The sequence below is a fragment of the Mrakia frigida genome (genome assembly GCF_051309035.1).
Source record: "Mrakia frigida strain ATCC 22029 unplaced genomic scaffold BDY24scaffold_30, whole genome shotgun sequence".
Classification (NCBI taxonomy): Eukaryota; Fungi; Basidiomycota; class Tremellomycetes; order Cystofilobasidiales; family Mrakiaceae; genus Mrakia; species Mrakia frigida.
Window position 1 is genome coordinate 229,728 of NW_027481251.1, and position 23,499 is coordinate 253,226.

A 23,499-nucleotide genomic window follows, 5' to 3' on the forward strand; every position below is an offset into this window, starting at 1 on the left:
CGACTCCTCAACCTCTCGGACCCTCTCTTCCTCCACTCGCTCCCCCCTCGGACCCACGCCCCCGTCCCGAACCTTCTTCGGTTACGACGTACTACGACCGTCATGTATCGAAACAGGAATCCGATCAATTTCTACGAGGGTTTGGGCTGGGGACGACCTGGAGGAGAAGTGGGAGGATTGGATCGTTTGGTTGCAGGAGAAGAGCGGAGGGGATCCAGGAGGGTGGAGTGAAGGTTTGGGTTAGTGAAAGGGAGGACGAGAGAATCTTGAAGGAAGTGGTCGGGAGGGTGGTTGATGGGGAAGGGAAGAAAGAGGTACGAGATCGTGCTGAAGAAGTCGAGGGTAGTGACGCGACTCGATGAAGCCGATTCTGCTTTCCTCTTTGTCGTGGTACTCCTTGCACCTAGATTGTAGCTATCAAGAAACTTTATCCTATCGCAAGCTTTTGGCAGAGCCTCAGAAAGAAGCATCTCTCGCACACCCAAACCCCCGAGAGTGATCTTTGCTTGAAAATCGCGTCGGGTCTTCACCGTCCTCTTTCCTCTCCCGTCCTCCTCCTCTCCCTTTCCCTTCTCTCGCACTTCCCACCTCCAAAGCACAACAGCGCAATCCAAGATCCATCACACTCCTCTACTCTAGAAACCCCACAGCTCAGCCACCGCATCCCTGCTCACGACCACCACCTCGTCCTCCTCAACCTCCGCCGCCTTCCTCTTCTTCGACTTGGGCTTCGTCGCAGCAGGGAAGACCTCCCCAGATACAACCAGTCCCATCGCAGGATCGTTCCTGATCTTTCGCTTGGTTTCGGTGTCGAAGAGCTGATCACACAGAACGCAAAACAACAACGAAATGCGGGGGTCAGCTTCTCGAGTCAAACGCGACGAGACGGCGGAAGAAAGAGGGCAAAAGACGCACGGTAACGAAAGTGTGATCCAGGAAATCCTCCATCCCGTACTTGGGTTTGGTGAACACCTCGGTGAAGATCTTAGCGAGGGAGGAAACGGAAGGGAGGTAGTGTTTCTGTTGCGAGGCGATCTCCCAAAGGGACGAGTCCAGAGCGTTGGAGTGGAGAGGGTTGGTGGTGAGAGGATCGTAGGGGTCTAGTGGATGAGTGGAAGGATGATACGGAGAGAAAGAAGAACGTCAGTAGGAGCAGAGAGGAAAGAAGGGAAGACTGTTGAGAGACGCGTCGAACTCACCCTTCGCCAACTCAGCCTCGTCGCTGTTCAGGGAAAGCTCAGCACCTCCGAAGGCGTCTCGGTGAATGAGAACCATGCATCCAGGGTGGAGTTTGAGGAGGTTGTAGATGAAGGGGATGACCATGACGATGGCTGCTGGAGGAGCGGTGAGCGAGAGTCGACCGAGTCGTTTGATGATCGCGGCGATGAGGGTGGAGGGGAGATGGCTAAGAAAACGGGGAAGAAAACGGACAGGAAAGTGAGTAATTGTGTGAGGATGAAAGAAGGGAGAAGGCGGAGTCGAGAAGAAGACGAAAGAGAAAGAGAGCCAAACTCACGAAGAAGACAAGAAAGTCTCTGCGAGACGGAAGAACCTAGATCGGTACTTGACATGCAGGACCGATCGATCGAGCATGGCGTAGAGGCGATCGTAGAAATCGGGGTAGTCGCTGAGAAAGGAAGATGGGAGGAGAGGTCAGCACAAAGTGAAATTGCGACGCGTCGGGAAGAGGACGGAAACGAACAGGTTGTAATCCCGAATGAGGATGAAGAGACCGTTCAAAGCGAGCAGACCCAGAGGTCCTCCTATCAATTCAAACAACGTCCGTAAAGTCAGTCGTGTCGTCTCGAGGTTTGGCGAAGGAAGAAGAGACCGAACTCACCTCGATCAACCCACTCTCCCAACCAATCCGCCGTTCTGACAGCTCGTCCCTTGGTCATGTTAGGCAAGACCTGGTGATGCAGAACGACCAAGATTCGTCGAGCGAGGGAAGCATCGAGACTGCAGCGGAAACCGAGAGAGGGGAAGGCAGAAGGGTCAGCTCTCGACGTAATGGAGGAACGAACGACGCGAAGTAAACGAGACTCACGGCAAGCTCAACAGTCCCATCCACGCACTCGTGAACCCAGCTCTATGACTTTCCAAGCTCCAAACTCCCTGATGCACACTCATCCCGCTCGCTCGACCCTCTCCCTTCGCATTCGCACCCTTCTTGGCTCCAGCCTTCTTGCCTCCCTTCGTCGCAGCCTTCTTCCCTCCGCCTCCAACGAGCTCAGGCTCCTCCTCTTCCTCCTCGTCACTCTCGAAGTAGTCTCTCCAGTCCCCACCTTCGACGACGGCCTTGTTCTCTCCGAACGCGGGCTTCTCCTTGGTTGCGGACGAGAGGAAGGGCGATTTAGCGAAGGCGGGGAGGAGGAGAGCTTGCTTCTCGAGGAGCTTTTGGGTGGAGGGGATGGGGGTTGTTTGGGTTTGGAGGAGGAGGAGGAGGTTGGAGGGGAGAGAGAGAGGGGAGGGCGAGGAGGTGGGAGGGAGATGAGGACGGAGGAGGATGCTACAAGGAAGGCAGAGAGGAGAGGAGGGACGACGCGTCAGTTTTGGGAGTGCGGACGACCACGCCGAGAAACAACAAAGCCTTGAACGGATACCAGAAAGTGGATGACGTGAGACTCACGAAGCTTCCCTGTAAACACCCCATCTGAAATCCCTCTTCTCCTCCATGACGTTCCCGATGAGCTCGACAACATCCTCCTCGACATCGAGACCCTTCTGCTCAGAGGTCAAAGGTTCGTCCTCGTCCTCGTCGTCGAGATCCTCCTCGGGGATGGAGAAGTCGGTCGAGCCTCCTCGGGTGGAAGCAGTAGGGAAGAGGATGGATCGGACGATGGAACGGAGGTGAGGGGAGGAGTAGGAAGCGGGTCGGGAGGAGGTCGAAGGGAGGGAAGAAGCGGAGGAGGAGTGAGAGAGGAGAGGGAGGAGCGAGAGAAGAAGGGCGAATCCGGCGGACTGGGAGGAACGAGGTGGAGAGGAGTTGAGTCAGTACGCTGATGGGCGAGAAGGTGCATGTACGAGCAGAAGCAACGACCAAGAGGTGAGGTCAAGGAGAGCGACCAGCTCTTTGAGCTCGTTCGAGCTCGTTTCTGCTCCTGATTGCGCACCCACGAAACCAGAACAAGCAAGAAAGTTTGACTCACCCTGAGATCCTTCTCTACATCCTTCATCAACCCACCCAGGAAGCTCACAAACTCAGCCAACCTGGCTCGAACCCACTCTCTGACCTTCCTCTCCTTCTCCCCACCTTCCTTCTCGGAAACGACGGTCCCATCGAGCTTGCCCGACTCGACCAAGGAAGCAAACACTCGGCCAAGCGAGTAGACACCCTTGTGGACGACCTGGGGTTCAGGGGAGGAGGTGACGAGGTGGAGGAGGTCCGCGAGAGGATTGAGGGAGGAAGAGGAGGTCGAAGTGAGGAGCGATTCGAGAGTCGAGATCTGCGCGAGCTTGGGCGAAGGGCCAGCAGGCGTGGGCTTGGATTTCTTGAGTTTGGGAGGTCCCATGGCGCGTAGAGAAGATGAAGAAGCGAGGAAGAGAAAAAGAGGGGAGAAGGAGAGGAGGAGGAGGTTGGGAAGGAGGAGGGGGGAGGGAAGGTGAGCTCGAAATTTGGCTGAGACCGCAGTCGAAGATTCTGACCTTTTCCCTCCTCTTTTTAGAAGCAGAGAAACTGGAATCTGTCTTTCAGCCATGCAGCCCTTCAACGGATGCATTTTGTCCGAAAAAGATTGAGGAAAAACGGAGGGAGGGAAGGCCTGAAAGGGAGTCGCACCCCTCCTCGAGTTGACGGCGAACCATCATCATCTCCTCCCTTCCCTCTTTCGGTTTGTTCCTTCACTTCGCCTCTCTCTCTCTCTCGTCAAATGTATACATGCTGACCTTTATCCTCTCCTTCTCTCCCAGAATCTCCCCCTTTGACCCCTGCTAAACATCCCTCCAGCCTCTCGATTCCCATTCGACGCCCTTGATCAACCGAGCTCACCCTCTCCCTCCTTCCCACTCCCTTGATCTCCTTCTTCTTCTCCCTTTCCGTCCTCTGACTTCCACCCATGCCCGTCGATAAGAGATTGGGATCTGGAGATTCTTCCAGGTGAGTGCTATGCCATTTCGAGATGGAGATGGAGAAGGAGAGGTGGCAAAACGAAGAGGGAGGAGAGGAGAAGCACGAGCTCGAGCTGATCACCTTCCTTCCTTCTTCTCGACTTCCCTTTCTTTTCCCTTTCACTTCGAACCATTCTCGTCATCTCCACAGATCTTCGACTGGTCTCCCCTGGTCCCTCCAAGATCTCACAGGAGAAGCTTCAGACAGCTTCTCCTTCGCCAAAAACAAAGGGATCCCCTTCCCTGCCTCCAAACCTCTCGAAACAGGAGCGTCTTCCCTCCTCCAAATCAACCCATCTGCCCCATCCACCACCAACGGAACCAAATCCACATCGTCTTCTTCCTCTCACGAACCTTCGTCGTCTCGATATCAGCCCCTACAGCAGCATTCACCCTCTCCCTCCGCCGCGTCCTCGACGCCCACCAACTCAAGACTCCCTCCTTCTCCTACTCCCTCTGCATCTTCTTCGAAACACGCTTCCTGGAACACGGGAGCTTCCACGTCATCTTCCTCGTTCACCTGGGTCTCGAAACCTTCTCAGCTTCTCAACAAACCTCCTCCTTCGAAACGACTCGGAACCGGACAGCCAGGAGGAGGACCGAGAGATCAGCAGCAGCAGAAGAAGTCGCCTGGATCCTCTCGAACGACCAAGGAGATTTCAAGTCTCGAGGACGATGGAGATTCAGAGAGCGTTGATGCAGGAGAAACCCAAGGTCGTGTCGGTTCCCGACCCTCGACGACGCGACCCTCAGGATCAGCAGCGGGAGCAGGGTTCGCCGACTTCGCTGCCTCGATTGGCACCACCAACAACAACAACGCCAAACCGATAGGACTCGACTGGCTCGCTTCCAGCACCGGAGATGGATCGTCGGATTCTCGAGAAGGAAGGAACAGCGGAAGTCCTCCCTTCGGCTCAGGATCAGGAGATCTCATCGTCACGAAGTCAAGTTCACCAGCAGAACCTCCCGAGATCTTTGGACGACCAGCTTCTGTCGTTCACCCTCACTCCACAACCACCTCTTCCTCCGCCCAGAAGTCTTCGAAATCCTCTCAGCAGCAGCACAAGTCTTCCAACTCGAACAACACGACCTACCTCGATCTCCTCCCTCGTCCTTCCAACTCGACCTCTTCCTCTTCGACAGCAGTCAAGAAGATTCCTTCCTCCTCCCTCGCTATCCCTCCCTTCACCAACAAGGCAGCGAGCACCTCGACCGCCACTCCTCCTCCTTCGAACTCGAACGCGTCGTCGTCGAAAGGATCCGGAGCAGCCAAGTCTCAAGGAGGATCGTCGTCGTCGTCCATCACGAAGAACGACGAAGGAAGAAGATCCACCAAGCCTCCTTCGACCAAGGAGACCGAAGGAAGAGGAGAAGTGGGAAGCTCAGGGAAGAAGAGACCTCGAACCGAGTCGGATGGCCGAGAGGGTGAGGGTCAGAACTCGGCGAGGAAGCGAAGGATGTCGGTCTTGCAGGATATCGAAGATACGTACAGGGAGGTGGAGGAGAAGGAGAAGACGATCGGAAGATTGGTGAGCTTGTTTCGTAGAGGAGGAGTGAGGTGGTGGGAGAGGACGAGGGAAGGGGGTGGACTGACTGTATGCGCTCGATGTCTGCGGGATTTGGGCGAACAGAGATCCGAGCTTACGAGTCAGGAGAAGAAGCATCACGAGGTGGAGGGTCAGCTTGCGGAGGCCAGGAAGCTTGCTTTGTCGTCGAGGAACAAGTGAGTCGTCGCGAGGACTCGTTTGCAGGTTTCCTTCGACGCGTTTTCGTCGCTGACCCTCTCCTTTTCCTTCTCTCGCATAGGTTCGACGAGATGGGGAGCAATATGTACGCTCTAATCATGATTCTTTCACCTCTTTTCGTTGCTCGTCAACGTCAAAACCAGCTCCGTGCGAGGATGAAGCTGACCTTCTTTCGACGCGTCGTCGGTTCGAACAGCACCTCCCTCATCGACGCCAAACAAGCCATCGACGATCAACGACGAAAACTCGAGCTCGAGGTCCAAGGACTTCGATCCCTTCTCGAGGAAGTTCAAGATCTGGATCAAAGTGAGTCGTCGTCGCGTTCCTCGGCCCTTCCTTACCCTCCCGCTCCTCTTCATCCCCGCCTCTCTCTCTTTCTCGCGCACGCTTCGTTGACCATATTCTTATTTTTTTACGCTTAACTCTCTTCAGAGCACGACTCCTGGCTCCAATCTAGCACCTCGTGGATCGAGAAACAACGAACCTCCCTCGACGATGTGATCCATCCTCTCCAAACGGAACGAGACCAAGCTCTCTTGAAGGCAGAGAGGTTCGAGCAGAGTTTGGAGCTTGTGAGGGAGGAGCTGGAGAGCAAGAGGAGGGAGGTGGAGGAGAGGAAGGAGAGGGTCAGGGTGTTGGAAGGGGATGTGGATAGGAAAGGTGAGTTTGAGTTGATCGTTTCGTCGTTTCGTTGGCGGAAAGAGGGACAAAGGTGGGAAACGGAAGAAATGGAGGAACGACGCAGCTGACGAGGACGTTTTGGGTTTGGTTTTCGGACAGTCGAGACGATCAGGAGCCTGGCGTGAGTCTTCGAGAACGAAACGGTCGGGCGTTAGGTCGACGGATAAGCTGACTCGTTCTGCTTCTCGTTCATTAGCTTGGAAGTCAAGAATGCAGGAGGAGAAGAGCAACGACTTCAGATCGAACAGCTCAGGGCTGAACTTGCGACCGAAACGGAGAGGTGAGTTCGACGTGTCTCGCTCTCTCGTCGACCTCGACACTAGCCGACCTCGACGTGTCGTTCCGTCCTTCTTCTCTTCTGAGACTGACTCTCTCTCGATGTCTTTTCCTCTTGACGGAATGATTCTTTCAGAGCCGACACAGCCAACCAGACCCTCGAAGACGAACGGAAGGATCAAGACTCCGCGTTCAGTCGACTCGAACAACACATCACCGATCTCGAGAAGGATCTTCGAGACAAGGAGGGAGAGTTGGACTCGCTCAGGAACAATATCGAGGAGGAGAGGGAGTCACTGAAGCGTTCGAAGAGCTTGTAAGTTCTAAATCTAGTCCCTGTCGTCTCTCGACGCGTCGCACACTCTCTCCTTCTCGAACCGACGCTGACCTTTCTCCCCTTTTTCCCTTCCCTCTATACTGTTTATTCTCCAGGATCACCAGACTCGAAGGCGAGCTCTCGACGACCAAGCAGAACCTGGAAACTGCTCGAGGAGACGTGACGAGGGAGAGAGGATTGTTGAAGGCTGAGACGGCTTCGTTGGAGGAGGTCAAGAAGAAGCATTCGGAGGTGAAGGTTGAGCTTGGGGAGACGAAGAAGGAGCTGGGAGAGACGAAGCAGAAGTTGACTGATTTGGGAGCGACGTTGAAGGAGACGGAGGAGAGGTGAGCCTTTTCGCCGGCACTCGTCTCGTCGCTCAGGATTGCTTCGAACGTTGAGAGACGAGGTGCCTCTTACCGAGCTGACTCTATCATTTGCTCTTCTCTGCCTTCAGATCTGCTGTCGTCGTCAAGGCTAAGAAGGTGAGCTCCAGTTTTCGACTTCTCGACGAGCTCAGGTCGCCGACGCATTCTCTCTCCCTTCTTACCCTCACAGAACCTCGAAAAGTCTCTTGCCGACCTGGAAACGACGATTCAAAATCTTCGATCTGATCAGACCTCTAGCTCGGCGAGTTGGGTTCCGCTTCTTTCCCTTTCATTTACTCGACTGACCAGACGACGCGTCCTCCCTCTGCCCTCGAACCCACAGGGTCAGATCACCAAGGCGAACGGCAAGACTCAAGAAGCTGAAGTCGAGATACAGTCCCTCAAGAGAGATCTCCGAGTCGCCAACCAAGCCAAGGACGACCCTGCTGCTGATCTCAAGCTCGTGGGTCTCTGCTCTCCGTCGCAGGATCCGACTTCTCGACCTCGATGCTGACTCCTCCGTCCTCCCTCTTTTTTCCTCCACAGCCCAACTCTCAAGTCTCCGATCTCGAGAAACGACTGTCCTCTGCTGCCTCGACGATCTCGACCTCTCGATCCGAAAAGACCTCGCTGGAGGAGAAGATCGCTGCGTTGGAGTCCGAGAAGACGAGTCTTCAGGGAGAGAAGAGACAGGTTCGTCTTTCTTTCTCCCATTCGATCGTCCACTTGACCTTCCGAGCTGACTCTGACCTTGGCCCTTCGTCGAACAGATGCAACGAGACCTCGACGATGCGAAAGGAGTAAACGCCGAACGAGACCGACTCGTCCAGTCGATCAAGGACTCTGAGGCGAAGAAGGCTACGGTTCTCGAGAGATACATCTCTGGTGAAGCAGGTGAGTTGACTCTTTAAACGTCGCATAGTTCTCTCTCCTCTGCTTCGATCGCTCTTCCTCTGATCTTTTGAGACTGACTTGCTTTGTCCTTCGTCTTTCCCCTACTCGAGCAGATCCCGACGAGATCACCATGGTTGAAGCTTTCTCCAAGGCGGTCGAAGGTATGCATTGTACACGACTCTCCTCGTGTCGAAGCCTCACTGACTGACTCCTTCCTTTGTCCTCTTCGCAGAGTCTCATGAGACTGAGCATGAAGGAGCGATCGAGAAGGTGAGCTTCCTTCCTCCTCTCTCCTCGCTTCTCGCCTCGTCTTAAACTCTGACTACCGTTTGTTTACTTTCCATCTTCCACCTCTCAGCTCGAGACGAAGGTCAAGGATATCGAGAAGGAGCGAAGGGAACTCGCCGTCAAGTTCGCTCTTCTCTTTCTTCTCTCTTTTTCGACTCCAACTAACCCGCTTTTTCCCTTTCAACTTGCAGACTCGCTAAGGCTAACGCTGGAAAGAGTCGAAGCATCACCAGTAGCTCACCTGTTGTTCCTTTGTCGGATACTCGAGTGAGCCTGACGCGTCGCACTTTCCGCAATCGTCTTTCCTTTATATCTGACCTCGTCTCTTCCTTTTTCCGACTTTCAGGACGACACATCTCCCCCATCTCCGTTCCCTGCCAACTCGGATCCTGGTAGCGATGAACTCGCTGCTCTGTGCGTTTCGCTATCCATCAACCTCCTCCTTGTGCTGGAGACTGCTCCGACTGACACTTTTTCTCGCTTCTCTTTGCAGCAAACTCGCCGATAAAGTCTCTCGAAACTCGTCATCCAGTCAGCAGTCACAGCACCAGTTCAGATCGAAGTCGGAACCCGAGGAAGACGTCGACCAACTCGCCAACGACAGCTCTTCGGACGACGACGTCAAGCTCATCGAACATCGCTCTGAACCGAGGAAGAAGATGTCCTCCTCCCTCTCCGATCCTCCCTCCAACAAAGACACGCCCATCGAAATCGCCTCTTCCTCCCCAGTCGCCGCCTCCGTTCCTCGGGCCTCGCCTGCTCCCTTCTCGAGCCAGCCTCAAGCAGACGACGACGAAGAAGAAGAGGACGAGCTGGAGGACGACCAGAAGGAGGTTAACCTAGCTATGGAAGAGTCCATGGAAGGAGTGAAGGAGGGAGCCGAGTCGATCACTGCTGCTGAGGGAAGTGGGAGTCGAGTTGAAGATGCGGTAGGAGAAGAGTCGTCGAAGGGAGAAGCAGGAGTCGGTGTCAGCAGGAAGAGAACGATCGAGGAAGCCATCATAGACTCCGCTCCCACTGCAACAGTCAGTCCTAAGAGGTTGAGGGTGAGTTCGATACCTTTGCTCTTGTCTGAGACGGGCAGAGGCGGAGAGGAAACTGACGCGTCGTCTCTTCATCATTGCCCTTCCTACAACTAGAACGGACGAATCGCCGCTCCCGTTCCCGCTCCCGCTGTGAGTATATGCACTATCGACTTCGAGTCGAGATGCAGATGGCTGACTCTACTCTGCTTCGTCGTTTGGGCCGGGATCAGAATCGAACCAACAGCAACGGGAGGAGACGAGGGAAGTGAGAAGGGAGAGCTTTCGAGTTCGTTCGATCCCAGATGATCTGCATAGTCTCGATGATGCTGTTGTGTCTGTCGCTTCGCTCCGTTGGAAGGGGCGGAAGGGCAAGGAGAGAGCGAGGAAATTAGAGGGAGGAGGAGCGTCGCGCGTCCCGTTCCAATTCCCTACGCTCGTAGTTCGTCCTCATTCCTCAACCCTCCTGACGGATGATTTCAGGAGGCCTGATCGCTGAAATCGCTCAGCTCGTTTGGTAGTAGGGGGAACAGGGACCAGTCGGCTGCTGCTGCCGCTGCTTGCAGCACAGTGGCCGCCGGTTTCGACTCGACTTCTCTTGCCTTCCTCTTCTCTCCTTTCTCCATATAACCACCACCATCAACACCAACACAACAATGGGACCTCGATTGAACGCTCTGCTACGACAGGTGGGTTTTCTTATCCTTATCTACCTTTCAGGTAGCGAAACGGAGCCAAACGATGGGCGAGGAAGAGATCGCCCTCGAGATCCGTCGAGCTGATCAAAACACGTTGTCGTTCTTGTTCTTTTTTCCCTTCCTTCCCTTGACCCACCTCTCTTCAGCCTACATCATACAGCAAGAAGAAGAACTATCAATTTGGATCTGTGAGCCTCTTGTTCTCTTCTCTCCTCCAGCAGCAGGCAGGAAGGTTCGAGGGAGGAAAGACCGAGCTCCCGCACCGACAGCCGCCCTTAATCCTCGAGCTCACCTCCCTCCCTCCCTCCCTCTTTCGTACCTTCCATCTCCGAAGCTCCTTGGTCGAGGAGCCTACGGAGAAGTCATCCGATGCACTTGGAAAGCAGCACCTCCTCCCGGTCTTGCTGAAAGAGAGGTAGCGGTAAAGGTTCAACTTCCCGCTGCTTCCTCCCGTCAGTCAGCCAAGAGCTTTGGGCTGATATTTCCCTCTCTCTTCTTTCTCTTTCAGGTCATCTTGAAGAAGGCATGCAAGGGGAAGGAGCAGGAGGTCATGCGAGAGATCGATCTACTGAAGGATCTGAACCATCCGAACATCGTGAGTTCCAGAGCTCGAAGAAGAGAGGGAGAGGAGGAGGCAGCCTGAGAGCGGGAAGGTCGACGCTTCGAGAGCTTCTCCTTCCCGCTCACCTTTGCTTCTCTCGAGTCTCGAGTAGAACTAGACTGATGTAATCTTCTTATCTTAGGTCAGGCTTTGGGAGTGGTTTGAGTGTATGTATCTTTTCTTCTCCTTCCGTCTCCCTCTCGAGTTTCCGTCGCGTCGCGCTTAAGGCTGACCTCGACGTCGCTTCGGTTTCTAGCACGCGACAAGTACTACTTTTCCTTCGAGCTTGCAGTAGGAGGCGAGCTCTTTACTCGGATCGTTTCAAAGGGAACGTTTAGTGAGAAGGACGCTCAAGAAGTTGTACAGTTCGTCCTTTCTCCTTTCTTGCCTCCCTCTCCGCCCTCTCTCCTTCTCCCTCTTCGCTGAATCTGAAGAAAGCTAACACTCTGCACCCATCTCAGCTCCATTCTCTCGGCCGTAGCGTACCTGCACAGTCACGACATCGTTCATCGAGATCTCAAGCCCGAAAACCTGCTCTACCATTCGACGAACGCCAACTCCAAGTTGATCCTAGCCGATTTCGGAATGTATGTTTCCCTCCTGTACGAAGACTTCATCATAAAACTAACCCTCAGGTGATCTACGAATCGTTGAACCCAGGGCTCAACATCTCAGCCCGCCAGACCAGCTTTTGACCTCAGTGAGCCTTCTATCTCTTTCCTCCCGCTGGAACTTCGTGCTGATCCCTCTTCCCCTCGTCGGAATTAACAGGCTGCTGGATCGAACGGATATGCTGCTCCTGAGATCTGGACGAACGTAGGACATGGGAAGCCCGTTGACATTTGGTGAGACGCGTCTTCCTCTCCACCCTTCAGCCTCACACGTGATAGGAGCTGATCGTTCTCTCGCTATTTTGTACCTTGCTTCAGGTCCCTTGGGTAAGCATCAACCGTCTCCTTGCTTTTATAGAGCTTTCGCTGACCTTCGAACCCTTTTGTCTTTGACGCGCTAGAATTATCACTTACGTGCTGCTTTGCGGATCTTCGCCGTTCAAGTCTACCGAGTCAAACAAGCTGATGGAGGAGACCCTTCGAGGAGACATCAAGTTCGATGCTGTTTGGTGGCAGAAGCCTGGTCAGAAGTGTGCGTCCAATCCTGCTTTTCCTTTGCGGCTCTCTTTCCTCCTCCGTTCGTTCTACTCTGCTGACCTGGTGACGTTGTGATCCTCGTTTACCACAGCCAAGGATTTCATCAAGTTTCTCCTCGAGACCGATCCGTCGAAACGACCCACGGCCGCTGAGGCTGCGAGTCATCCGGTGAGTTTTCTTTTTTGACGCGTCGCGTCGCCTCGTTCTCACACTCACCTCGCTTTTCTCCCTTCCGTTTCGCACCTCCAGTGGCTTACATCGAATGTTGACGATGAGCGAGACATAGGAGCCGGACTTCGTCATAGCTTCTCTGTTTCTCGAGAAGACGATTAGTTGGAGTGAGCTTGCCTCGTGAGTCCGAGTCGCTTCTCTCTCTTCGCTCTCTTCCCTTCGATCCCACTCGACTTCAGACTGACTTTCCCGCCTTCTTTAAGTTCTCAGAGCGCACTCGAGTCTCGCCGAGCTGGGGAACGGGAGTAGCACGACTGAAACGAGTTCGTCGCCGATCCTTTTCTTTTCCTTTTGTCCCCGACGAATGCAGTCTTGATCGTCGAAATCTCTTCTAGTAGATTCACCAAGACGACATCAAATTACGAACTATATCGCGGATGAGGACACGATGACTACCAAAGAGGCTAGGGATCGATGAACGAACGACGCGAGGAAACGAAGGGGATGAACTGTGAGTCTCCAGCTTTCGTGCTACCCTAAGCCGATGAGCAAACGCTGGGCTGATCCTTTGAAATTTCTTTCGTAGAGTTGAGACGGAGGAGCGAGTGTCTGGGACGGAACGGAGAGAGTCAGGAGGGAGGGGGGAACGCGTCGTTACTTCGGTCCTCAGGGAGGACGGAGTCTCCTGATATTTCTCAGATTCATTTACGAAACAAGACCTATAGACTAACAATCCCATGAACTCTAGAAACAAGCCGGTAGAGAAGTCAAAGAAAAAATGAGGTCGAGCTATTAGATTTTCCTGTGCTTCTCGAGTGACGAGCTTCGTTGCCTTCCTCCTTCCTTCCCTTCCCTTCAACGCCGACAACCCCCCAAAAGGATGTCTCGACCACCAGCCTCCTCCTCCGCTCCAGCTGCTCAAGTCCGTCGACCAGCAGCTGCTCAATTCCCAGGACTCCCTTCCCTCCTTCGAAACGGTCCTTCCTCCTCCTCCATCCAAACTCGAGCTCCAGCCTCCGCCGTCCCTTCCCACCTCCTCGGAGGTTCGTCCTCTTCCTCCTCCTCCATTGGCAAAGGAACTCCCGGGACCAAGGAGAAGATGTCTCTGCCCGCCAGGACCTCGAAAACTTCCAAAAAGCTCGTAGTCCTTCCCGACAAGGTCCAGTCCCAACCGATCCAGTCTTACCCCGGGACTTCGAAGACGGACAGACCTCCTGCTCCTCCTCGGTCGGATGGAGCGGATGGGGACAGGAGAGAACAGGAAGACGGAGACGAAAGGAGTGATGCTGAGAGGATGACCAAGGAGGAGAGGGAGAGGAATGGGTTTGGAAGGCTGACGGCTTATGGTGAGCTCGCTCTTCGCTCTCTCTCCCCCTCCCTCTTCTCCTCCTTCTCCCTCTCCTTCGCATCTGCTGCTACCTCTCGCAGCTCTTCCAGAAGAGAACCCGACGACTGACTTTGGTTTCCATTCTTTCCTCGTAGCCACGGCCGAATCGTATAGACTCAAGTGAGTGCTAGAAATCGTTTGAGCTCAACCTTCCTTCCCTCTCGAACTGACCTCCTCCTCTCCCCCCTTCCTTCCTCGTCTTGCAGGAGCCTCGCGGCCTTCCTGAAACGAGAGCACGGTGCCGAGGTTAGAATCTTCGACGAGGCCATCTACGCTGTGTGAGTGCAGCCTTTCTTCAGCAGCTTCAGCTCGAAGAAGCGATCTCGCCAAGCTCACCTCTCTCCTTCCTCCCTTCTCTTCTCCTCGGCCGTCCTCGCCCTCTTCTACAGCTACACCCTTCCCCTTCTGCCTGGTTACGGAGCCAACGTCAAGGTTCGAAGTTCGCCCGCTGTCAAATCGCCAGGTTCGTCCTTTGATCGCTCGCTCTCGCTCCTCTCTCCCCGCTTGAGCTCACGCACCCTCCTTCCTTCGTTTCTGTCTCGATTTCGCCTTACCCAGGAGGTGGATCTATTCTCCACGCCATGGACGAAGCCGAGGAGGTCGGATACGAAGGAACCTACTTCGCTTTCGAGCAGAGCGATCCAGCAGTCGTCGACCTCCCTTCCTCCTCTCCTACCGACCACACCAGCTTCCCGCTTTCCACCTCCCCACCAGTCGACCTTCACCTCCATAGCAATAACCACGATCCCTCCCTCCTCTCGGACGCTCAACTCGTCGAGATCTCAAGCTCTCCTTCGACGCATCACACTCTTTCGTCCTCCCCGACCGACCACTCGATCCTCGTCCCTCCTCCCCTGCTCTCTCCTTCCTCATCTACCGCCGTCCGACGACCTGCCTTCATCCCTCCCAAACCCAAAGGACCAGTACTTGCGGAGGCTATCTACTTCGATTACGGAGTCTCGGTGTTCTTTGGTTTTACAGTCGCTCAGGAGAGGGATCTGTTGGAGGATTGCGAGAACGGAGGGACGTGGGTTGGGACGTTCGGAGAGATTGGAGAAGGAGAGGATGAGCGAGGCTGGGAGAAGGTTAGTCGAGTTTTCCAATCTGGTGCTGGCGTGGCATGCTTGGTAGTATGGAAGCGGCTCGTGCTGTGAGTAAACCTCGAGGACCAAACTGACACGTCTTGATCGTGCCTTCCTTTTTGCAGGAGGAATGTCACTTCCTTTACGATCCTCAAGCTCAGTACCCTCGGATCTTCAACGGTGAGACACCCCTTCCTTTCGTCATTCTCCTTTATCTGAGCTGAATCCTTCCCTCTTTCCTCTTCGCAGACCTCTTCACCTTCAAGTCCTCCTCCCACCTCCTCAAGCTCTCCCTTGCCCATGCTCTCGCTCAATCCACAAAACTCTCCGTCTACGAAACCGCCGTTCAAGCTACCCTCGCCGAGACGTCCTACATCCCCAAAGAACTCGCTCTGACCGGAGAGCTGAAACTGAGTCGGAAGGAGGCGGTCAAGTTGACGGGGAGGTTGTTCAGATTGAGGGTCGAGGTGAATCTCGTCAGCAACGTTCTTGGTGAGTCTGGCTCTTCATCTCTATAATATCGATAGACGCTGACTCTTACCGGTTTGTCCTCTTGCAGATACGCCGGAACTCTTCTGGTCGGAACCTTCGCTCACCCTTCTGTACGAGGCCGTCAAGGAATACCTCGAGCTGGAAGGAAGGATCGCCGTCTTGAACGAGAAGCTCGGAGTCGCTGGAGACCTACTGGAGATCATTCACGAGCACGTTGATAACGCAGGAATGCACCGAGTTGTGAGTTCGAGATCGAGATCTGGGTTCAACGAGGCGAAGAGGACGGGGAGTTTCCGTCGAGCTCAAGACGGTCTCTCACGCGTCGCACCCTCGCTCTTTCGTACTGAATCTCCCTTTACCAACACTGAGACGCTGACCTGTTGTGCTCTCTCCTCTTCCTATCCAGACCATCATCATAATCTGGCTGATCGTTGCCGCCTGCCTCGTCGAGTTTGGAGAGGTTCGTCGCTTCTCTCCTTTCCCTCTTCTCGAGCTCAATGTTAACTTGCCCTCATCTTTCCTTCTTCTCCTCTTTAGGTTCTCGCTCGTCTAGTCTTCCACGCTGGAGGATCGCCGGAAACGACTGGGAAGACGGGGTTGAGGCTGATGTTGCAGAGCGCGAAGAGAGGGTTGGGTTCGACGAGGTAGCTAGTCTCCCTTTGAGAGTCGAGATGGAGGAGGAAGTAGACTTGTTCGTATTCAATCGTACTTCAGTCTCTTAGAACTCTCGTCTTCCCTCTCGAGAAGGTCGAAAGGGCAGAAACGAGCGTATATAGGGTCGAGCTGCGGCTGATGAAATAGTGTCGAGCTCATAAGCTTCCTTCCTCCCTCCCTTCCTTCCCTCTTCCCTCCACCCCACGAAAGCACCGAGCTCTTTCCTCTTCCGTTGGAGCCTCTCCTCTTCCATATACCCTCGTCCTTCTTCCTCCATCAAGAAACGGTCGCCGACCTCTCATTTTCCTTCCTTCTTTCGTCGTTCATCTCCGCTCGGGAAGAGCTCGTCCGTCGACGAACCAAACCGCCGTCTCGAGAGCTATGGAAGCGACCTCAAGGAGGAATCGGACGACTCTCGTCGATTACACGGAGCATGAGGACGACGAGGAGCTTCCCACAGCTTCGCAAAAAGCTTCAGGGCTCAACTCGCAACGTCGATTCAGAGGAGAGAAGGACGACTTCGACTACTTTGTTCCCTCTCCCGCTGGGTCGAACAGGCGTTCCATTGGACCTTCACGTCAGCTTCGTCTCCTAGATATCTTATCATTTTGCCATACCCTCATGGCTGACCTCCGCTTTCAATTCTCAACCTTTCCCAGCTCGTCCTCCATCCCTCTCCCTCGTCCCAACCCCTCGAGACGACCCCCGCCTCATCTCTAGGGCCTCCTCCTCGTCGACCTCCACGCCCAAGCTCCCCCTTCAAATACCCAACCCCATCCTAGTACCCATCAGCAGCGATCTCCAGGGTCAATCACAACTTCAGTCCTCTGTTTCAAGCTCAAATCCTTCCTCTTCGAACCCCCCTTCCCCCTCGTCGCAACCTCACCTCCCTCGTTCAAAATCAGCATGGCCGTTCCCTCCCCTACGACCCATACCAACTCCAGTACTCCCGAAAGCTCCTATTCCATCTACCCTCGCCACCACCTCCCCCTCGTTCCCCCTTCCCTCTTCGTCGTCGAGAAGCCTCGGCGTCTTTGGGTTGCTGGAGCAGTCTCCGTCGCCTCCTCTACCGTCGGGATCGTCCATCTTCAGCCTTCAGCAGACCCTCTCCATTGAATCTACCACCCACAGCTCCGAGAAATTACCGTCGTCGTCCTCTCGCCAGGAATCAGAGCTCGGAGGACGAACGATCTACGACGCGCCATCAAATCCTCCCCTCTCACGGCCAACCCAACCCTTCCTCTCCTCCCAACCCACGCCATTCCCACCTATCAAACCAATTGAAATCGGGGTCGATCAATGGGCTCACTCATCTTCCTCGTCGGACCAACATCGACCGGCGCCACCTCGTCTCCCTCCTCTTCCCTCTCTCCCCTCTCCACTCCCTTCCTCGGAATCACGTCCAACCCTCGACACCTACCTCTCATTCCTCCCATCTTCTTCACCCCAAATTCGAGATCGACATCCTCCATCCTGCTCTCCCGAAGGTTCACTCCATCGCTTCTCCTCGGAAGAGAAAGGAAAAGGCCGAGCAGCAGCCTCACCTCCCGCCAGCCCTCCTCCTCCGAAACGGCGATCCCAAACTCGTCTTTCGGACGCCCAGCCGTCGCCTCCAATCTTCAACTCGTCACTCTCTCAGCTCTCGACTATGCTTCCGATGGAGGAAAAGCTTTCGACAACGTTCAAATCAGGAGCACGAGGACGACGAAACGCCAAACCTCGAACGGGCAAATCCTCGAACACACCTGCGTCGTTTTCGTTCAAGAAAGGAGAAGGAGAGGATGGAGCGATGTGTGGGAAGCCGAGGCTACCGTCGAGGCCGCCGGTTTGGTCTTATGGGAGGCAGGAGATGTGCGAGGTCAGTCGTTTCGGCCGTCTCGGTTCAGACAGCTTTTCGACCCTCGATCAGCGACTGACACGTTTCCATTCCTTTAAACAGAGCCTGATGTACTGGAGAGCATTCCAAAGCTCTGTAAGAACCATGAGCCGCTTTCCAGGTCGACTGCTTTGTGTTTCGACGCGTCCAGCTGATCGTCCCTTTCGGAATGCTTCTCTTCTTTCAGATCTACCAATCGTGTGGAACAGCCTATAGCTACCTACTCGACGGATTTCCTTCTGCTCGAGACGTTTGGGCGGACGAGGGTCGGGTCATCATCTCTCACGGGTGTGTCCTTTTCCTCTTCATCGCTCTTCCCTCTCCTCAGCTGACATACTCGTTCTTTCACACCTTTCAGTGGTGGGAACAGCATGGAATTCTTCGTCTCCGATCCTTCCAAACCCAACAACCCTCCTACGAGGACGTTTCGATTGAGGCAGGACCAGTCGAGTCCGACCCTCGACGCTCTCTTAGCTTCGGCTCGGAACCGGACTCCCATCATCCTACTCGCCGGAAGCAACTATTCGGAGATACCGTTCGAGTTGGGATGCGGATACGTGGTGCTGGGATGGTGAGTCTTCTCGTTTGATGTTGATCTGAAAACGCGTCGCTGATCTTCGCCGTTTCTTTAAACAGGTACTGGATTTCCTTCGTCTGGGTCAGTCCTGTTTCTTTTTCTACCTCGTGGAAGAGCGAATGCTGATGACCTCTCCAATCACCCATGTTTAGATCGAGCCCGAAGAAGCTGCGGCTGGATCGAAGCTCGTCGATGGTCGATCTTACTTGTGAGTTCTCCCTTTTCGACCTCGAAACCGGCGAGGAACGTTATCATTGACGTATCTTCACTCTTGATCAACTATCTAGTCATCGGTACAAGCTTCGGTTCGACTGGATCCCCAGTCAAGGCGAACCGTGGTGGGTCTTCTCCGATCCTTCCCTTCCTTCAACTGGATGGGACCCGCAGGAGTTCGCTTTCGCCACTCAGCAAGCAACAAATGGTCCCCGAGCAGCCACGCCTTCTATCCACAGTCTGGAAGCTTCGCCGTCGGAGAAGGGAGGAATGGACGTCGATCTCCTCGACTCTCCTCCTTCAGTCCCGTCAGCCTCAAACTCTTCTTCGTCCTCAACCAGGAACCATCTCTCCTCCTCGACTTCTTCCTCCTCCATCGCCTCTCCATCACCCGATCCCGAAGCCGACACGGATCTGGATGTCTCGCTCTCGCCTCGATCTTCGACCTCGTCGTCAAACAAAAGCCTTGCATCGTCGCTTCTCTCATCGTCTTCGTTCGGAAAGGAGGACGCTTGCTCGAAGGATTGTACATTGGAGCAAAATGTTCCAGAAGCCGACGTCGGGATAGCTACATACCCGATGGAAGCAGTTCGCAGAAGGCTGCCTGGTGGGGGAGGTGCGAGAACCTTGTGAGTTTTGATCGAGCTGCCTTCGCCCCCTCTTTTCTGACTCGCTCTCTTACTATGTCCTCGAACATTTAGGTCATCATTCGGACCCGTTGGGTGTCATGTCGTTCCCGATGAGCAGGACGAGTTCACTACGTCGAGGTGAGTGCGACGAGGCGACGAGCTTTCGAACCGACGCGTCGATCCAAGCAGCGGCTGAGATTTCCTTCTTCTTCATTCTCAGACCTCACCAAAAATGCCAGTCGTGCCGGCAAGCATCTCCTTTCATCTACGCGCAGGGATGGATCTGTTTGCAGACCGAATGTTCTCGATTTTGGAAGGTCGGTCTTTCTTCCTTTCTCCCTCCCTCTCGTCGAACCTCGGCTGGAACTGACACTCTTCCCGCGCCCTCTCCAAATCTTGATAGCTGGTGGACGTCAAGGAACGGATTTTCGTCGAACCACCTCTGGACCTGGCCTACTCGACGTCGTTCCTCGCTTGGATTAAAACGCCGCCCGAGAAAGCGATGAGGCTTCCCTTCTCAGTTGTTCCCCCTTCGGATCTCCTCCAAGGTGAGTCTTTCCGAGCGAAGAGAAGACACAAGTATTGACACTAGCTTTGGATCTCACAGGAGAGATGATATCCGGATCCTCGTGGAAAGGAATCGTGTGCCGAGCGTGTGGGAAAGCGTCGAGTCGGTTCGTCCCTTTTCCTCTCGTCCTGTTCTCCGCTGGCTTGTGTTGATCATCTCTTGCTTCCTTTCCCGACAGAGAGAGATGGGATCATTGGCAATGTACCTCATGTCTTGTGAGCCGCTGCATCTCTGTCTCCCTAGTCTTCTTCGCTGACTCTCGTGCCCTCTTCCAGGCCGTCGAAACCTCCGGCAACGCCAACGCTCCAGTCGTCAGAGCTGAGGAGCTCTCTCGACCTCTTACGGGTCCCTCAGTCCTCGGAGACGACTTCTTCGACTCCTCATCCGGAATCGTCCTTACCGTCGGTCATCAGCTAGGGCTCGCAGGCCTGCCGGTCGCTCTCGTCCTTCGTTACGCTTTGCCCAGCGGAGCGTGAGTCCTTCTTCTCCCAATGATCCTGTGTTTGAAGCTGATAAAACCTTCCATTTAATCAGTGGCTCGGTCTGGCATGTCAAACCTTACGATCTCGAGCCTTTCAACAAACTTTTTGAAGACTACCAGGACGAGGCCTCTTCGTCGCTCTTCACTCGGAACGCCCTTCAGCAGGTCAGCCCTTGTCTCGAGCCTTTCGTCCATATCGTAAATTGACTTTCATCTCGCCTACGTCTTACAGCATAACTGTGAGTCGCGCTCTCTCGCTCGCTTTCGTTCGACGACCCGTTCTCGACGATGACACGATCCGCTCCTCTTTCTTCAGCCGCCGGACGCCTTCTCGCTCAACACTTCACGTTCAACGCTGGAGAGGACTACAAGTTCGTCGTCGATCAAAATCGAAGCCTTTCGTTCGATCAAGCTCCTAAAGCCGTGAGAGATGGACTGCGACTGTGAGTCTCGCTGTCTCCCTTCGTCGATAACTCTCTCCTCCGGCGCTGATCGTTCCTTCCACCCTCTGGACTTTTTTCTCAGCATCACGGAGACTGTGTTCCAAGTGTGTGGCTCCTCGGTAAACTTCAACGAGGGTGAGGCTCTTTCTGATTGCTTCGTCTTGACGAAAAGCTGACCGTCGCGTCCCTCCGCTTTTCTTCGTTTCAGTCCTCTCGGTTGCCTATAAGGAGCTTCAGCAGATGAACTGTGAGCTCTTTCAGCCCCAGAGGTCTGAACTGTTACTGATATAATCTTCTTCACGGGCACTCAGGGCACGACGACGGCGAGAGGGGACTCGGATCAATTGTCTCGTCGCTTTCTCTCGGCTCTGATGGTTTGTCCTTCTTAATGCCTTGCTCCCTTCCTAATCCTTGCTAACTCTCTTGCGCTCTCTATCTTCCAGCCCAGATGATGTTCAGACCCAAACCGCTACGAAAAGAGAAGAATGCGTCCTTCAGAGCCGGCACGAGCAAATCCGCCGCCGCGCCTTCCTCCTCTGGAGTGGTCTCCGATAGGACTACTCTAACCCTTCGACTCATGCACGGAGAGTGAGTTCTTCGTCTCCATTATTCCTTTTTCCCTCTCTTCCTTACCCTCCCTCTCCTGCTTTCTCGACGCGTCCGTCCCGATCTGACGCGACCCTTTCTCTTCTTCTCTTACCTTCAGCTTCGTCATCATGGGAGGAGAGAACCTACAGCGCATGTATGACCACTGCGTTGTTCCATCTGGCTTCAGGATCGCTGCTACGGCGAGGGAAATCACCGAGCTTCATCGAACTTGGTGAGTCGACTCCTCTTCCTCCTCTTCCTCCTGGCCCTGTTTGCGCCCGATTTCTGATACTTCGTCCTCCTTCGCTTCTACCAGAGCTACTCTCGATAACGATTCACTCTATACGACATTGTACGACTCTCCCTTCTCGATGAAACTGTCATGAAACGAACTTGGACGAGAGATGACGAGCGGAAAGATGCTGGGCGGAGAACGGAACGAACAGACACTGGCCCAAGCCACGTTCTATAGGTACGAGATGCAAGGATCGGATCTGTCTACCTCCGTGAAACTTTTCGGACCAGAAGGGCGACAAAAACAGAAGGAGGAAGACAGAAGATTTCATCGCTTCCAGTCTGCCCTCTGAATCGAAAGAGGAGGAGGAGAGAAGAAGATCATGAGCTCGCACTTCTTTCTCGAACCACCACCACCTTCCTCCCACAATCTCTTCTTCTCTTCCCACAAAAACCTCACCACCACACTTCCACCCACCTCTGATCAAACTCTCCAATGGCTCCCCCTCTTCGTCTCGGTTCCCTAGCCCCAGACTTCGAAGCTCAAACGTACGTGTTCGAGGTCGAGCTCACCTCAACATCTTCCTTCCTTCCGCTCTCTTCTCGCCTTTCTTCTTACTGGAATTTCCGTCTCACAGTACTCTCGGTCCCATCAAGTTCTCTGAATTCTGTTCTGACTCATGTAGGTCCTTCCTCGCTTTGATTTTTCGGCTCAGAAACGGGAGGAGATGGTGGCGAGACTCGACCTTTTTCGGAAGCGAGAGAGAGAGAGAGCTGACATTCAATCTCTTCCCTTCCCTCCTTCCTTTCTTTCTTTCCTACACCAGGGGTCGTCCTCTTCTCTCATCCTGGAGACTTCACTCCCGTCTGTACCACCGAATTGGGAGAAGTCAGCAAGCTCGAGGAGGAATGGAAGAAGAGGAACATCAAAGGTGAGCCGTTCTGAGACGAGTTTCGATTCAACTTCTCGATTTCTCCATCTCACTTTCGTTCTCCCCCTACCTTTCCCTTTCCCTGTTCGTTTTTTTTTAGTCGTTGGACTGTCAGCAGATTCGGTGAAGAAGCATCAAGCGTTCGTCAAGGACATCAACGAAGTCAGCAAGAGCTGCCTGTCGTATCCACTCATTGGGGACGCCGACAGGAGGATTGCGAGCCTGTACTCGATGCTGGATGGACTGGATGATACGAACAGAGATGAGGTGAGTAGCTTCTTGCTTCTTTGGCCGACGTTCGAGTTGTGAGCGAACCGAGGTGGATGGAAAGGGAGGGCGAAAGAGGGACGCGTCGCCGTTTGAGCTCGAGCTGACTTCCTCTTTCTCTCCTCCGCCTTCGACCTCCTTGTTCTATTTTTTTTCTCTCTACAGCACGGACTCCCAATGACCGTCAGAACTGTCTTCGTTCTCGACACCCACCGAGTCATTCGCTTGATGCTGTCGTATCCAGCGTCGACGGGGAGGGAGTTCGTCGAGATCCTTCGAGTCATCGATTCCCTTCAGGTTGCAGAAAAGTACAAAGTTTCCAGTGAGTCTTTGTGTCCTATTTACTCCTAGGATGCCTGCCGTTTCTCAGACTTCGACCTTCGTTCTGCTTCTCACGATTTCTGAATCGCTGACCTCCTCCTGTCCTCTTCTGTTCCCTTCTTTTCGCCCCAGCTCCCGTCAACTGGAAGAAAGGAGACCCTCTCATCATTCATCCCAGCGTCTCAGACGAGGAAGCCAGGAGTGAGTTGCAACTCCCTTCCCAAGCTCGAGATCGAGTGGTCGCGTTCGTCGGCGCTGACTTCCTCTCTTTCTCCCTCCCTCCCTTCTCTTCTCGTCACACTTGACAGCCCTCTTCCCAGGCTTCACCACCACCAAACCCTACCTCCGATTCACCACCCGAGAGCAAGCAGCGATGTTGACTTCAGGTCCGGGCTGAACGGGACGCGTCGTCGTCGAATCGAAACCGGCTTCTCCTTCTT

General features: G+C 54.3%; 6 protein-coding genes across 6 annotated transcripts; 5 read left to right on the forward strand and 1 right to left on the reverse strand.

The window, feature by feature from the left end:
• Window positions 1-387: 387 nt before the first annotated feature.
• Window positions 388-3,570, reverse strand: NOC4 (ribosome biosynthesis protein NOC4). Its single transcript, XM_076641708.1, has 9 exons — window positions 3,150-3,570; window positions 2,630-2,961; window positions 2,048-2,509; window positions 1,841-1,959; window positions 1,703-1,763; window positions 1,517-1,627; window positions 1,200-1,405; window positions 916-1,100; window positions 388-818 (listed from the first exon to the last, which is right to left on the reverse strand). The coding sequence occupies exons 1-9, from the start codon at window positions 3,510-3,512 to the stop codon at window positions 636-638; spliced, it is 2,022 nt and encodes a 673-aa protein (XP_076493985.1). The 5' UTR covers window positions 3,513-3,570; the 3' UTR covers window positions 388-635.
• A 223-nt stretch (window positions 3,571-3,793) lies between these two features.
• On the forward strand, window positions 3,794-10,128 carry BDY24DRAFT_168673 (uncharacterized protein). The gene is made up of 24 exons (XM_076636233.1): window positions 3,794-3,830; window positions 3,910-4,096; window positions 4,259-5,636; window positions 5,739-5,830; window positions 5,914-5,937; window positions 6,049-6,158; window positions 6,285-6,512; window positions 6,633-6,654; window positions 6,730-6,813; window positions 6,946-7,125; window positions 7,242-7,472; window positions 7,583-7,610; window positions 7,684-7,755; window positions 7,837-7,956; window positions 8,040-8,186; window positions 8,264-8,387; window positions 8,501-8,548; window positions 8,620-8,657; window positions 8,746-8,798; window positions 8,867-8,942; window positions 9,022-9,089; window positions 9,169-9,721; window positions 9,815-9,850; window positions 9,931-10,128. The coding sequence occupies exons 2-24, from the start codon at window positions 4,056-4,058 to the stop codon at window positions 9,967-9,969; spliced, it is 3,792 nt and encodes a 1,263-aa protein (XP_076493986.1). The 5' UTR covers window positions 3,794-3,830; window positions 3,910-4,055; the 3' UTR covers window positions 9,970-10,128.
• A 33-nt stretch (window positions 10,129-10,161) lies between these two features.
• On the forward strand, window positions 10,162-12,600 carry BDY24DRAFT_168661 (serine/threonine-protein kinase). Its single transcript, XM_076636232.1, has 12 exons — window positions 10,162-10,386; window positions 10,904-10,990; window positions 11,139-11,163; window positions 11,253-11,361; window positions 11,458-11,583; window positions 11,657-11,696; window positions 11,768-11,841; window positions 11,926-11,934; window positions 12,009-12,139; window positions 12,236-12,312; window positions 12,394-12,495; window positions 12,579-12,600. Exons 1-11 carry the CDS (start codon window positions 10,354-10,356, stop codon window positions 12,475-12,477), a joined length of 795 nt encoding a protein of 264 aa, XP_076493987.1. The 5' UTR covers window positions 10,162-10,353; the 3' UTR covers window positions 12,478-12,495; window positions 12,579-12,600.
• A 576-nt stretch (window positions 12,601-13,176) lies between these two features.
• RMD8 (Rmd8p) lies at window positions 13,177-16,054 on the forward strand. Its single transcript, XM_076641709.1, has 10 exons — window positions 13,177-13,661; window positions 13,798-13,822; window positions 13,909-13,980; window positions 14,092-14,165; window positions 14,261-14,787; window positions 14,910-14,964; window positions 15,034-15,276; window positions 15,344-15,516; window positions 15,683-15,736; window positions 15,814-16,054. Exons 1-10 carry the CDS (start codon window positions 13,196-13,198, stop codon window positions 15,922-15,924), a joined length of 1,800 nt encoding a protein of 599 aa, XP_076493988.1. The 5' UTR covers window positions 13,177-13,195; the 3' UTR covers window positions 15,925-16,054.
• A 1,258-nt stretch (window positions 16,055-17,312) lies between these two features.
• Window positions 17,313-21,593, forward strand: BDY24DRAFT_168941 (uncharacterized protein). Its single transcript, XM_076636234.1, has 21 exons — window positions 17,313-17,788; window positions 17,870-17,902; window positions 17,994-18,094; window positions 18,165-18,377; window positions 18,443-18,464; window positions 18,536-18,591; window positions 18,671-19,225; window positions 19,298-19,363; window positions 19,446-19,542; window positions 19,629-19,773; window positions 19,833-19,899; window positions 19,972-20,008; window positions 20,069-20,265; window positions 20,328-20,439; window positions 20,507-20,513; window positions 20,591-20,717; window positions 20,800-20,852; window positions 20,926-20,964; window positions 21,029-21,091; window positions 21,161-21,305; window positions 21,424-21,593. Exons 1-21 carry the CDS (start codon window positions 17,579-17,581, stop codon window positions 21,539-21,541), a joined length of 2,463 nt encoding a protein of 820 aa, XP_076493989.1. The 5' UTR covers window positions 17,313-17,578; the 3' UTR covers window positions 21,542-21,593.
• A 442-nt stretch (window positions 21,594-22,035) lies between these two features.
• BDY24DRAFT_343700 (peroxiredoxin) lies at window positions 22,036-23,456 on the forward strand (the record flags this gene model as incomplete). Its single annotated transcript, XM_076637530.1, has 7 exons — window positions 22,036-22,094; window positions 22,178-22,221; window positions 22,367-22,471; window positions 22,572-22,738; window positions 22,904-23,060; window positions 23,192-23,260; window positions 23,368-23,456. 7 exons carry the CDS (start codon window positions 22,036-22,038, stop codon window positions 23,454-23,456), a joined length of 690 nt encoding a protein of 229 aa, XP_076493990.1.
• Between the last annotated feature and the right edge of the window lie 43 nt (window positions 23,457-23,499).

Excerpts from the sequence above, each read along its gene's own strand:
- BDY24DRAFT_168661 (XM_076636232.1), top strand. The coding sequence starts at position 10,354 with ATGGGACCTCGATTGAACGCTCTGCTACGACAG. Across the intron at positions 10,991-11,138 it reads ATCTGAACCATCCGAACATC|GTCAGGCTTTGGGAGTGGTT; the intron begins GTGAGTTCCAGA and ends TTCTTATCTTAG. Across the intron at positions 12,313-12,393 it reads CTGAGGCTGCGAGTCATCCG|TGGCTTACATCGAATGTTGA; the intron begins GTGAGTTTTCTT and ends TCGCACCTCCAG.
- BDY24DRAFT_168673 (XM_076636233.1), top strand. The coding sequence starts at position 4,056 with ATGCCCGTCGATAAGAGATTGGGATCTGGAGATTCTTCCAG. Across the intron at positions 5,831-5,913 it reads GCTTTGTCGTCGAGGAACAA|GTTCGACGAGATGGGGAGCA; the intron begins GTGAGTCGTCGC and ends TCTCTCGCATAG. Across the intron at positions 6,655-6,729 it reads GAGACGATCAGGAGCCTGGC|CTTGGAAGTCAAGAATGCAG; the intron begins GTGAGTCTTCGA and ends CTCGTTCATTAG.
- BDY24DRAFT_168941 (XM_076636234.1), top strand. The coding sequence starts at position 17,579 with ATGCTTCCGATGGAGGAAAAGCTTTCGACAACGTTCAAATCAGGAGCA. Across the intron at positions 19,900-19,971 it reads TGTGGGAAAGCGTCGAGTCG|AGAGAGATGGGATCATTGGC; the intron begins GTTCGTCCCTTT and ends CTTTCCCGACAG. Across the intron at positions 20,266-20,327 it reads TACGCTTTGCCCAGCGGAGC|TGGCTCGGTCTGGCATGTCA; the intron begins GTGAGTCCTTCT and ends CCATTTAATCAG.
- RMD8 (XM_076641709.1), top strand. The coding sequence starts at position 13,196 with ATGTCTCGACCACCAGCCTCCTCCTCCGCTCCAGCTGCTCAAGTCCGT. Across the intron at positions 13,662-13,797 it reads TGGAAGGCTGACGGCTTATG|CCACGGCCGAATCGTATAGA; the intron begins GTGAGCTCGCTC and ends CTTTCCTCGTAG. Across the intron at positions 15,517-15,682 it reads ACGCAGGAATGCACCGAGTT|ACCATCATCATAATCTGGCT; the intron begins GTGAGTTCGAGA and ends CTTCCTATCCAG.
- NOC4 (XM_076641708.1), bottom strand. The coding sequence starts at position 3,512 with ATGGGACCTCCCAAACTCAAGAAATCCAAGCCCACGCCTGCTGGCCCT. Across the intron at positions 1,764-1,840 it reads GGGAGAGTGGGTTGATCGAG|GAGGACCTCTGGGTCTGCTC; the intron begins GTGAGTTCGGTC and ends TTGAATTGATAG. Across the intron at positions 1,406-1,516 it reads GAGACTTTCTTGTCTTCTTC|CCATCTCCCCTCCACCCTCA; the intron begins GTGAGTTTGGCT and ends CCGTTTTCTTAG.